Source organism: Salmo salar, chromosome ssa13 (assembly GCF_905237065.1).
Source record: "Salmo salar chromosome ssa13, Ssal_v3.1, whole genome shotgun sequence".
NCBI classification, from domain to species: domain Eukaryota; kingdom Metazoa; phylum Chordata; class Actinopteri; order Salmoniformes; family Salmonidae; genus Salmo; species Salmo salar.
Window position 1 is genome coordinate 30,621,510 of NC_059454.1, and position 12,304 is coordinate 30,633,813.

The window sequence follows — 12,304 nt, forward strand, 5'->3', positions numbered from 1 at the left end:
GGCATATCAGAGCAAAACCAGTAGAGTCCAAATTAATAAACAGAAGTGTTTATTACTGATGTTTTATGATGATTTTATTTAGCCAAGGTGGAATTGTGGACTATAGAGATGCAAACAGCAGGAAATTAGGTCAAAGGTCAGTCCATAGGGATGCAGTCCATCAGGCAGATGGAGGCCATACCTGAGGTATGCTCAGAAAGCCAAAGTCCTGGGGCAGGAGGGTTAGGTTTGTGAGGCGCACGCTGGTCTTCACTGATTCGTAGATGGAGCAGTGGCCAAAGTCCACCTCTGTCCGGTCAAAGCACAGGTCAGAGGAGGTGATGACGGCATGGACCGTGAAGGGAACAGGCCGGACCTGAAAGCCCAGTGAAAGAGTATTTCTGCCTTATTTCTGTTCTGTTTTGTAATATCCAATGCGGTCAATGTCTTTTATTTGCAAAACAACTCTTGATGTACGCAAAAACTCTGCATAACTCACATTTGGAACTTCAACTTCTATCTAGAGGTTCTTTATGATGCTTATTCATTTAAGCAGTCATGGGACCTATAAATATAATTATATGGGTGTATATATGTACAACACCAGTCAAAAGTTTTGACTCCTACTCATTCAAGGGTTTTTCTACATTGCAGAATAATAGTGACGACATCAAAACGATAAAATAACACGTATGGAATCATGTAGTAACCAAAAAGGTGTTAAACAAATAAATATATTTTAGATGATTGAAAGTAGCCACCCTTTGCACACTTTTGGCATTCTCTCAACCAGCTTCATGAGGTAGTCACCTGGAATGCATTTTAAATAACAGGTGTGCCTTGTTAAGTTCATTTGTGGAATGTCTTTCCTTCTTAATGCGTTTGAGCCAATCAGTTGTGTTGTGACAAGGTAGGGATGGTATACAGAAGATAGCCCTATTTGGTAAAAGACGAAGTCCATATTATGGCAAGAACAGTTCAAATAAGCAAAGAGAAACAACAGCCCATCATTACTTTAAGACATGAAGGTCAGTCAATCCGGAAAAGTTCAAGAACTTTGAAAGTTTCTTCAAGTGCAGTTGCAAAAACCATCAAGCGCTATGATGAAACTGGTTCTCATGAGGACCGTCACAGGAAAGGAAGACCCAGAGTTACCTCTGCTGCAGAGAATAAGTTCATAAGAGTTACCAGCCGCAGAAATTACAGCCCAAATAAATGCTTCAGAGTTCAACAGACACATCTCAACATCAACTGTTCAGAGGAGACTGCGTGAATCAGGCCCTTATGGTAAAATTTCTTCAAAGAGACCACTACTAAAGGACACCAATGAAAAGAAACACGAGCAATGGACATTAGACCGGAGGAAATCTGTCCTTTGGTCTGATGAGTCCAAATTTGAGATTTTTGGTTCCAACCACCGTGTCTTTGTGAAAAGCAGAGTAGGTGAATGGATGATCTCTGCATGTGTGGTTCCCACCGTGAAGCATGGAAGAGGTGGTGCTTTGCTGGTGACAATGTCAGTGATTTATTACTCTACAATGTAGAAAATAGTAAAAATAAAGAAAAACACAGGAATGAGTTGGTGTCCAAACTTTTGACTAGTACTGTATATGTTTCAATCCCAATAGGTGCACTTGATTTAGCTCGCCTGGCACAATTAAAACAACTAAATAGTCCGAAAAGTGAAAACCCTGCCCGCAAAGCCCACGGGGAAAGCTAAATCAAGTGCACCTAAAGTAATAGAATGAAAGAAAATACATTTTTGACCCAGGTGGAACAATCTGTTGTCAAGACAAAGGAGATGTGTGTGGACTACAGGAAAAGGAGGACCGAGCATGCCCCCATTCTTGTCGATGGGGCTGTAGTGGAGCAGGTTGAGAGCTTCAAGTTTCTTGGTGTCCACATCACCAACAAACTATCATGGTCCAAACACACCAAGACAGTCGTGAAGAGGGCACAACAAAGTCTATTCCTCCCCCTCAGGAGACTGAAAATATTTGGCATGGGTCCTCAGATCCTCAAAAAGTTCTACAGCTGCACCATCGAGAGCATCCTGACTGGTTGCATCACCGCCTGGTATGGAAACTGGTCGGCCTCCGACCGCAAGGCACTACAAAGGTAGTGCGTACGGCCCAGTACATCACTGGGGCCAAGCTTCCTGCCAACCAGGACCTCTATACCAGGCGGTGTCAGAGGAAGGCCCTAAAAATGGTCAGACTCTAGCCACCCTAGTCATAGACTGTTCTCTCTGCTACCGCACGGCAAGCGGTACCGGAACGCCAAGTCTAGGTCCAAAAGGCTACTTAACAGCTTCTACTCCCAAGCCATAAGACTCCTGAATAGCTTATCAAATGGTTACTCAGACTATTTTCATTATCGTCGTCCCCCCACCCCTTTTACACTGCTGCTACTCTCTGTTTATTATCTATGCATAATCACTTTAACTCTACCTACATGTACATGTTATCTCAATTACCTCGACTAACCGGTGCCCCCACACATTGACTCTGTACAGGTATGTAGCCTCGCTACTGTTATTTTACTGCTGCTCTTTAATTATTTGTTATTTTTTTACTTATCTATTTTTTTTTACTTAACACGTATTTTTCTTAAAACTGCATTGTTGGTTAAGGGCTTGTAAATAAGCATTTCACTGTAAGGTCTACACCTGTTGTATTCGGCGCATGTGACAAATACAATTTGATGTCCTGAGAGCAGCGTTCCTACCTATGTATTAATGTCCTCCTCAGCCGTATCTGGGTGCGGCAGCTTACCTTGTTTACCCGTTCACGCTTTCAGCACCGGCCAGAGAGGGCCTGGTGGCCAGAGAGGGAGGCCTGGAGGGGAGCCAGGGTTAAGGGTTCAAGGCCGGGGGCACAGCTTTGGGTCTCTGCAGGAACATCCTGCTGGCCTGCTTTTGGCTCCATGAAAACCTACTGCCTCCAAATCCTCTACGCTCCTCCCCAGTATAAGGGTGTGGGTTTAGGAGGTGGGCGAAGGGGCATGGGGTGGGGCAGGGTGGGTAAGGTGATGATTTGGCTGAAGGAGTGTGACTGCTGGCCAGTTTGGGGGATTTGACTGGGTAACACAGCACAAATGCGGCACGAGTGTTGGGTCGGAGCCTGTTTTGTGTGTTGGATTTGAGTGTGCTGTTACCCCTGCTGTTGTGTGTGTGTGTGTGTGTGTGTGTGTGTGTGTGCATGTCAAAATGAATTTAACAATCCCTGATGTACTTACTTAATACTTAACTTGGATAACTATACATTGATAAAACTTTTGACATAAATCAATAGGTGGTGGGATATCCAGAATAATCCTTGGAGCATCACGAATCAGTGCCTGAAAATGGAAGATAATCCCTTTCCAGTTGTATTATCTGATCAGCAGTTTACGTGCCAAACACCCTGAATGTAACCGTTTCACAACTGAAAGCTGAATAGAAATAATATCATTCTGTGAGAATCTTTTGAATCTATTTAAAAGAGCTCAAATAGAGTGGAAACCACACGAAAAACAAATAATCCAAATGATATTATGGAGACCTTTCCAGTAAAACAACGTGGAATAACCTTTATGCTTGGCTCATTAGCACTCATGGAACAGTGCAGGCCTTGGGGTGGTGGATAATTTTAGCTTGCTACTATTAAAATGGGTTAATTTACAACCTTCAGTGCTTCTGCCCTTCATGGGGACCTGCAGAAGGTTTGCTACTTATGAATAAGTACTCAACGCTTCCGTGTGGATTGAGAGGGGCTGTTGTATTGTATGATACTTCATACTGTAGACTGCGTCCAGAATTCAATCATCGCATAGACATTTTCCACAATTGTATCTCTCGAAGGCTGTTTGTGCAGTATTTGAGGAAAACTCATCTCCCAAATTGCTTCCTTCTGCATCCCTGGCTGTGTCCCTTTTGTGGACATTCTCAACTGATAGTATCAGTGGTAGTTGACTGATACAGATTGTTTACTTTTTGTGCACTTTGAAATAACACAATTGAATTCTTGCCTGTAAGTTTAGAGCTTAACAGTGCAACAAACCTGATCAGCCACTTGCACTGTCAAGGGGACTTCCAGCACTCCTGTTTCGCTGTCAAAAAACGTCTTTGCATCCTCGAACAAGGAACGTCTAGGGGGGAAGAACAGGGTAGTGGGTATACGAATACAGGAAATCATTATACTGTACATTAACTCAGCAATATGACACCATCATGCACAGCGCGGCAACTTCCTGCTCATGAACAACCACAATCTGTCAAGGCTGCCACTATTGGGAAGAGCCAATGCTAGCAGTCTTGTTAGATTAGAATTTTGTTGTTGACTTCTGTAAGTCGCCCCACCGTGTATGTCAAATTTCAGAGTTTACCTTGAAACATTACATCAGCAAATATGTCCCAGCCCTCAACAACTGGGAAAATGCTCAGTGCGAGGGATAGAGAGGGCCCATGGAGGAAAACCTTCAGCGTTTCACTGTAAACCAACACGACTATCCCCTGTTTAGATCTGTAGAACCACCAGGGAAGGCAAGAGAGCACGCCTCCACACTACTGTGGGCTGTAGCCATGGTGATGTTGGGCATAAGTACACATCAAAGAGGGCTTGCAGTCATACACAGAGCTTATGTAAAGCACTAGCTCAATCAATACCCTAGGTGGAGAGCTGCTCTTGTGAGAACTGCCATCTCTCTACTACTACGCAGCCAATACTTGATTAGCATGAAAACAACAGTCAGATGCCAATCCACAGTGTATCCACAGTGAGCAGCACAAACCCAGCCCACTCCTGACTCCTCTCTCTCTCTCTCCCTCCCTGTTTGGTAATGCTGGCTCTATGAAGGCATGAGAGCTAATGCTGCCAGTGTCAGAGGGTTTAAAGCAATTTAAGAGGGATTTCCAGATGTCAGAGGTTTTCCAAATGAATACAAAGCTCTGGAAGTGACGCCCAATGCTTCCAACAAATCTGTCAGAGCCTAGGGAAACGGCGTGTTTCATAATTACGATCTTACAGCAAATCAGTGTTGTATTTCAACCAGCTCGGATGTACAGATGTTGTATCTTAAATTTACCAGTTTCTCACAGCAGGAAAATAATCCTGCAGCAACAGGAAATGTGAATTCTAATTAATGTACACTTTCTTAGGGGTTAAAACACATTTTTTGTTAGGGGAAATCAAGTCTGACATTTTAAAGTGGAAATTACAAACTTTAGAAGACTTTTTAAACCTTGAATACACTACACCTTTGCATTTCCTGCTGTGCAAGACATTTCCTGCAACAAAAGGGCGATCAAATTAAGATCCTTCATCTGTACTGTATGACATTTACAACAAAACAGAAAAGCAAACATGTCTCAATTGTATCTCAATCCCACAATAACAGAAGGGGGAATTATTATTGGGAGTTGTTAGGAAGCCCTTGTGTTCTTTGCTAATAGAATCTCTGCTGGAGAGTCACTCTTGAACTAGCTTGGCAGGGTAGAGTGAAAAAGCCTGGCGGGATGTCGCCAGACCCATATGCTGCTGAGGGGAAATGTGCGGTTGGATGAGGTTTTCAAGTGTTTGGCATCCCGCAATTTTACCTCATGCTGCACTCGGCAACCAGTTTATCCACTATTTCTCTCCTCCAAATCTTACCCAAATAACACTATGCACATGTACAGTCTTCAACAAGGTAATGAATTATAAGAGAACTTAAAGGTAACTTCTAAAATAAAGGAAACACCAACATAAAGTGTCTTAATAGCGCGTTGGGCCACCGCGAGCCACCAGGACAGCTTCAATGCACCTCGGCATAAATTCTACAAGTGTCTGGAACTCGAAGGGATGTGACACCATTCTTCCACAAAACATTCCATCATTTGGTGTTTTGTTGATGGTGGTGGAAAATGCTGTCTCAGGCGCCACTCCAGAATCTCCCATAAGTGTTCAATTGGGTTGAGATCTGGTGACACACACACACACACACACACACACACACACACACACACACACACACACACACACACACACAACACCCTTAAAAACCATATACTCCTTTGAGACCCCTCTTTCAAAGTCACTGATCTCTTCTTCTAGCCATAGTAGCCAAAATAATGGGCAACTGGGATTTTTATACATGACCCTAAGCATGATGGGATGTTAATTGCTTAATTAACTAAGGAACCACATCTGTGTGGAAGCACCTGCTTTCAATATGCTTTGTATCCCTCATTTACTCAAGTGTTTCCTTTATTTTGGCAGTTACCTGTAGATCTAAACTGAATAGTTGTACCTGTGGTGCTTAGAAAGCAATGCTTGTGTATAAAGCAATGACATTCATTATATTATCCTCACATAAGCAGTCAAAGATCAAGGTGGCATTTCAGCAAACATTTCATCGGCATCTGCCTGAGTCACAACACAAGTGGCAGAAAGATCCTGTTGGAGTCATTTTGTGTCACTGCTTAAAACTTGGAAAGTCTAAAACGCAATAATCTGTGGACCACCTATAATCCTGACAGTGGAAGGCTCAGCAGACTGACAGAGAGTGAGAGTGTGAGCGAGAGAGAGGGAGTCAGAGATCCATCAGTCTCTGTCAGCGGAATATTGTCTAACTTTGGGACAACGTTCGTGCTATTCAGTGGTTTAAACTTTAGGCTATGTGAGAAAAGGCAGCAGAGTATGTTTTAAAAAATATATCCCTATTCTATATGGGCTCCTGCTTGGCTTTCACTTTCACATTAAAACAGTGATTATGAACAAGGATTACAAAACTGATTAAAGAAGATTAGGGAATTTCTCATCATCACATTTGGGAAAAGGAGGAAAAACACCCTTGACAACTCACACCCCCCCCCAAAAAAATATGATTGAAAATATATATATTTCCTTCCCTGTAACTCACGTACAGTAACATTTATGTGCGTTAGTGATGTAGACCAGTAAATGACACACTGCTTGGTGAAGGCAGCAGCTCTGTTAATTGTAATCTGAGTCAATCTGGGTAAATCAAGAGTAATCTCCCTTTTACCAGCCTGAGCTGACTAGTTGACCGGAAGAGCTGGGCAACATATCCCACAGATTACACCTAAACCATTTATGATCCAGAACAGGTCCCTGTTCAATCAAGTCCGCTGACCATGGCCCGTATTCACAAAGCTCCTCACAGTAGTTGTGCTGATCTAGGATCAGGTCCCCCCTGTTAATATGATAATATTCATTATCTAGCTAAAAGGCAAAACCGATCGTATTATATTGAGTATATAAAAAACTGGATGAAGTAATCAATATCTGCCCTAATACTATAAAAAAAAATGGCTATTTATCCCCACAATGAACTGCTATAAGAGATTATCTACTGCTATGTATATTATGGCCTGGATATGTACTGTAAAGACAAAGAGAGATGATAGAGAGAGAGACAAAGAAATAGAGAGAGAACGAGACAGACAGAAAGCGAGAAAGAGAAAGTTCTAGGACTGTGGAGGATTCCGAACCCTCTGTAGCCTGAGGGTGATCCATCTGTGGTTCAGGAGTGTACACTACATTTACACTCACAGTCAGAATCTATTGGAGAAGAGGCAGAAATAAACGGCCGTCTGAAGAATATATAACAAATGACTTATCTAGCTAGCAGTAAGATGAAACAGCCCTGCCTGCCTTCCTGCCTTTGTGTGTGGTGAGGTTAACCTACAGAATCTTCTCACACGGAACTTACTGCCATGGATCTAGCAGTACCAGAGCTGCCAGTTTAGATGTCGCATAGTCACGAACGGCTTAAAACAAAAGAAACACACACACACAGACACATAGAATCTAGAAATACTACCGCGAATCAAAATTGGAGCTGATGCATCATACAACCCCCACCCACCAGTTGCAGACCGTTGCTGTGCTAGTCGTGACAGCCTAGCTAGTGTATGTGCTTGACAGAAGGTATGTTTTTGTTAACACCAGAGATCATGTGATATTTTCCAAACTTTTTGTATCCGGCTGGACTTCCTGTCTGCTGAGGCTCTCTTTAGCAGCTTAGAGCATGTTAAGGATTACAGTGTTCTCCAAGAGACCTCAGAATGGGGCTTTGTGCGTCGGCCCAGACCGTTATGTAACTAAGCACTGTACTGGATACGCAAGCAGGTCTTCTACTGCTGGATGGGTGGATGGAGGGATAAGGACAGAGAGAGAGAAAGTGAGAGAGAGAGAAACAGAGAAAATAGGGGGGAGAGTGAGTGATAAGAGAGAGATGTTGAGAGACAGAAGGAGAGGAGGGGCATGCCTCCCGCCACAGCATGGCAGCAGTAATGCTCTCTCCCCTTAATCCTGGTTTTAAACCTCTCTCTGATTCACTAAGGCAGATTATTGTCATTTCCCACTTCCCCTCCAGCCCTCCGGAGTCGAGCCATCCGATATGCCATTAACTTTTGTCATGTAAAACCTCCCTCATCTTCCACTGCCATCAGTAGACCTAAAATCTTCTTAGCTATGAATATGCCAAAAAAACAAGGTAGGCGTGAGAGGGAACTCTCGCCCCATCTCCGCAGCGTTCTCTACTCCTCTCATCTGAAGATCGTCTTCCCTGTTCCCCTGGTGCTCAAACTGCAGCTCAACTCAGCCTCACCATCTTAAAAATAGCCCACCCATCCTTCCAGAAATTACCATGTCCTTCAAAGTCATTAAAAAACATTACCAGAAGCCTTCACGGCACTCCATTTCTGTGTTGGGAGCAATTTGCACTTCGCAGTGCGCTGTTTAATTGGTGAAGATGATGGAGGACATGTTTCATAATTGTAACTGCTGGCAGTAGCAAGTTTTTTTGTCATTAGTGTTTCCATTAAACTGAAGTTCAATTCCATTACTTAAAGAAACCGGTCCACCACTTAAAATGACCAGGTAAACTGCCTCCAGTTTCAGAATAAGAGATGAACGGGCAGTAAAACAAAGATAAGGCAGGTTAAATTGAATCTGGTCTGAAATATTCACACCATGAATTTAGAGTAAAGCATTCTGAACATACTGTATGGGAAGATTTTATATATGTATAACACTTTCAGCATGGTGTATGACAATCAATTACCCATGATCTAAATCCATTATCATTGTATTACCTAGGCACCAAACAGAAGAAAACAGACAAACAGGGAGGGACGACCTGAAATTGTCCAGTAAGAAATGCTTGTTTCTGTTTTTCGTTGCAAAGCATTTTGCTAGATTTTGCTACTGTGTGTACTAATGAATATGACTCTGGTGTTAGTATCTGTGTGGTTACCTGGGCAGGAACTTAAGCTTAGCGTTGAAGCTGGACCTGGCCTGGATGTAGCCGGTCTTAGGCAGGATCTCCATGTGGTTCCTCAGCTCCGGACACACCTTGAATGTCAGCTGAAGAGCTGTGCTCGCTCTGCAATACAACAGACAACAGCGCTGTTTGGTTAGGCCCTGTACTAGTTAGTTAGGGCTGCTAACTCAAAGGAGAGCCTATTTAGTAAGTTAGGGCGGTGTTATGTCTATGACACAACAGGTTTCACCAAGCTACTGCGCAAGACGGCATCCATCAGTTTGTGATTTGTTGCATACATTTTACATGCGTCGATACTAAATTAAGAGGACCCTCACGAAGCAAATTTTAAAGGTGAGTGTACTTTACACAACAGACTCCCAGGATGTCCCCTTGTTACAATGTAGATATTTGACGAGGAAGTCGGAGAGGGGATCGTGAGTGTGTGAGGGACATGAACACAAATGGTCTGGTAGGTACTGCTGCAATGTACTCATGTCCTCGTCTCCCAGCCGATAATTTAGGTGACCCAATTTCAGGGGCATCCAACAGATGGTTGTGTCGGTGGTGAGAAGCCTCCCTCTGTAGCTGTGGTGATATAAATGGATCACTACCCAGGGAATTCTCCACGCACGGCCAACGACACACACACACACACACACACACACACACACACACACACACACACACACACTAAACCCCACCAAGTTCCTCCATATGTATTGTTGTCTATAGGTATATACAGTGCATTCGGAGAGTATTCAGATCCCTTGACTTTTTCCACATTTTGTTACATTACAGCCTTATTCTAAAATGGATTAAATAAAACAATTTCCTCAATCTACACACAATACCCCATAATGACAAAGCTAAAACAGGTTTTTAGGCATGTTAGCAAATATAAAAAACAGATACCTTATTTACACAAGTATTCAGACCCACACACACACACACACACACACACACGAGCTCCCCTCTCAACACGAGCTCCCCTCTCAACAGCTACACTCAATGACTCACGCTCGGTGGAAGCGCTGTGCAGTCAGTTTTTTCCATCACGTCCAGTATACAGAAGTGAGACCACTGAATGGTGGAAGTGTTGAACCCCCAAAGAAATTGATTCGATAGAGGTGCCGAATGGGTGCGTTCATTCCTTTTTCCGATGCCTAAATGAAGTGATCTACTTTGAATAGGGGGTCAAACAGATGGCTCTTCTCCCGGAGGCAAGGACATTCAGGAGTGGCCGTCTTTACCTGAGCAAAACGACAACCTTTTTAAACTGCTGCCCCAGGAATTCAGAGACATATAATCAATTAAGGCCATTTGTTGGATATTAATTGGATAGAGCAGTCTAGTGAACTCCTCATTTTGCAGGTAAAAGCAGAGACATATGAAGAGATCTCAACAGCGCCTTCAGAAAGTATTCACATCCCTTGACTTTTTCCACGTGTTATTTTCTTACCAACACAAATATTTCAAATTTACACAAATGTTCAATATAAATCCACAAGATAGAGGATTAGCTGATAGGCAGCAGAGAAGCCATGTGTGTCATTGTGCATGAAAGAACAGTGAAGACACGCAGCTCAAAAAGCTCCCCTATTGATTTTGTTTAGGGACAATAAAATGATCCTACAGAAAGTATTCACACCCCTTTACTTTTTCCGCATTTTGTTGTGTTACAGCCTGAATTTAAAATGTATTACATTTAGATGTTTTGTTCAGTGGCCTACATACAATACCCCATAATGTTAAAGTGGAATTATGTTTTTTGAATTGTTTTACAAATTAATTCAAAATCAAAACCAAAAAAGTCTTGAGTCAATAAGTATTCAACCCCTTTATGGCATGCCTAAATAAGTTCAGGAGTATACATGTGCTTAACAAGTCACATAATAAATTGCATGGACTCACTCTGTGTGCAATAATAGTGTTTAACATGATTTAACTGTACCCCACACATACAATTATCAATCTGTAAGCTCCCTCAGTCGAGCAGTGAATTTCAAACACAGATTTAACCACAAAGACCAGGGAGGTTTTCCAATGCCTTGCAAAGAAGGGCACCTATTGGTGGAACAAAAAAAGCAGACATTGAATATGCCCTTGTGCATGGTTAAGTTATTAATTACACTTTGGGTGGTGTATTAATACATCCAGTCACTACAAAGATAGAGGTGTCATTCCTAACTCAGTTGCTGGAGAGGAAGGAAACCGCTCATGGATTTCACCATGAGGCCAATGGTGACTTTAAAACAGTTACAGAGTTTAATGGCTGTGATAGGAGAAAACTGAGGATGGATCAAACAACATTGGAGTTAATCTACAATACTAACCTAAATGACAGAGTGAAAAGAAGGAAGCCTGTACAGAATAAAAATATTCCAAAACATGCATCCTGTTTGCAAAAAGGCATTCAAGTAAAACTGCAAAGAAATTTGGCAAAGATGTCCTGAATACAAAGTGTTATGTTTGGGGTAAATCCAAAACAACACATAACTGAGTACCACTCTAATATTTGAAGCATGGTGGTGGCTGCATCATGTTATGGGTATGCTTGTCATCGGCATGGACTAAGGAGTTTTTTTGTTGATAAAAATAAACAGAATAGAGCTAAGCAGAGGAAAAATCCTAAAGGAAAACCTGGTTCAGTCTGCTTTCCAACAAACACTGGGAGACAAATTCACTTTACAGCAGGACAATAACCTAAAACACAAGGCCAAATATACACTGGAGTTGCTTAACAACACGACACTGAATGTTCCTGAGTGGCCTAGTTACAGTTTTGACTGAAACCGGCTTGAAAATCTATGGCAAGACTTAAATGGCTGTCTAGCAATGATCAACAACCGACTTGACAGAGCTTGAAAAATTAAAAAAGAATAATGTTCAAATATTGTACAATCCAGGTATGCAAAGTTCTTAGAGACTTACCCAGAAAGAATCACAGCTGTAATCACTGTCAAAGGTGTTTCTACAAAGTATTGACTCAGGGGTGTGAGTACTTATGTAAATGAGATATTTCTGAAATTGTTGCAATACATTTGCAACAATTTCTAAAATCACTTTGTCATTATGG

General features: G+C 42.3%; 1 protein-coding gene across 4 annotated transcripts in view; it reads right to left on the reverse strand.

Moving 5' to 3' along the window:
• cfap74 (cilia and flagella associated protein 74) overlaps nt 1–12,304 on the reverse strand; it is a 49,696-nt gene that overhangs the window by 10,524 nt on the left and 26,868 nt on the right. For 3 of the 4 annotated variants that reach the window (XM_014135416.2, XM_014135415.2, XM_014135414.2), the window contains exons 22-24: nt 9,220–9,348; nt 4,020–4,107; nt 182–355 (exon numbers count right to left, since the gene is read on the reverse strand). In XM_014135416.2, the coding sequence (XP_013990891.1) occupies nt 182–355; nt 4,020–4,107; nt 9,220–9,348 (391 nt within the window). The remainder of the gene's footprint in view (nt 1–181; nt 356–4,019; nt 4,108–9,219; nt 9,349–12,304) is intronic. The other variant, XM_014135417.2, reaches the window with a different exon arrangement.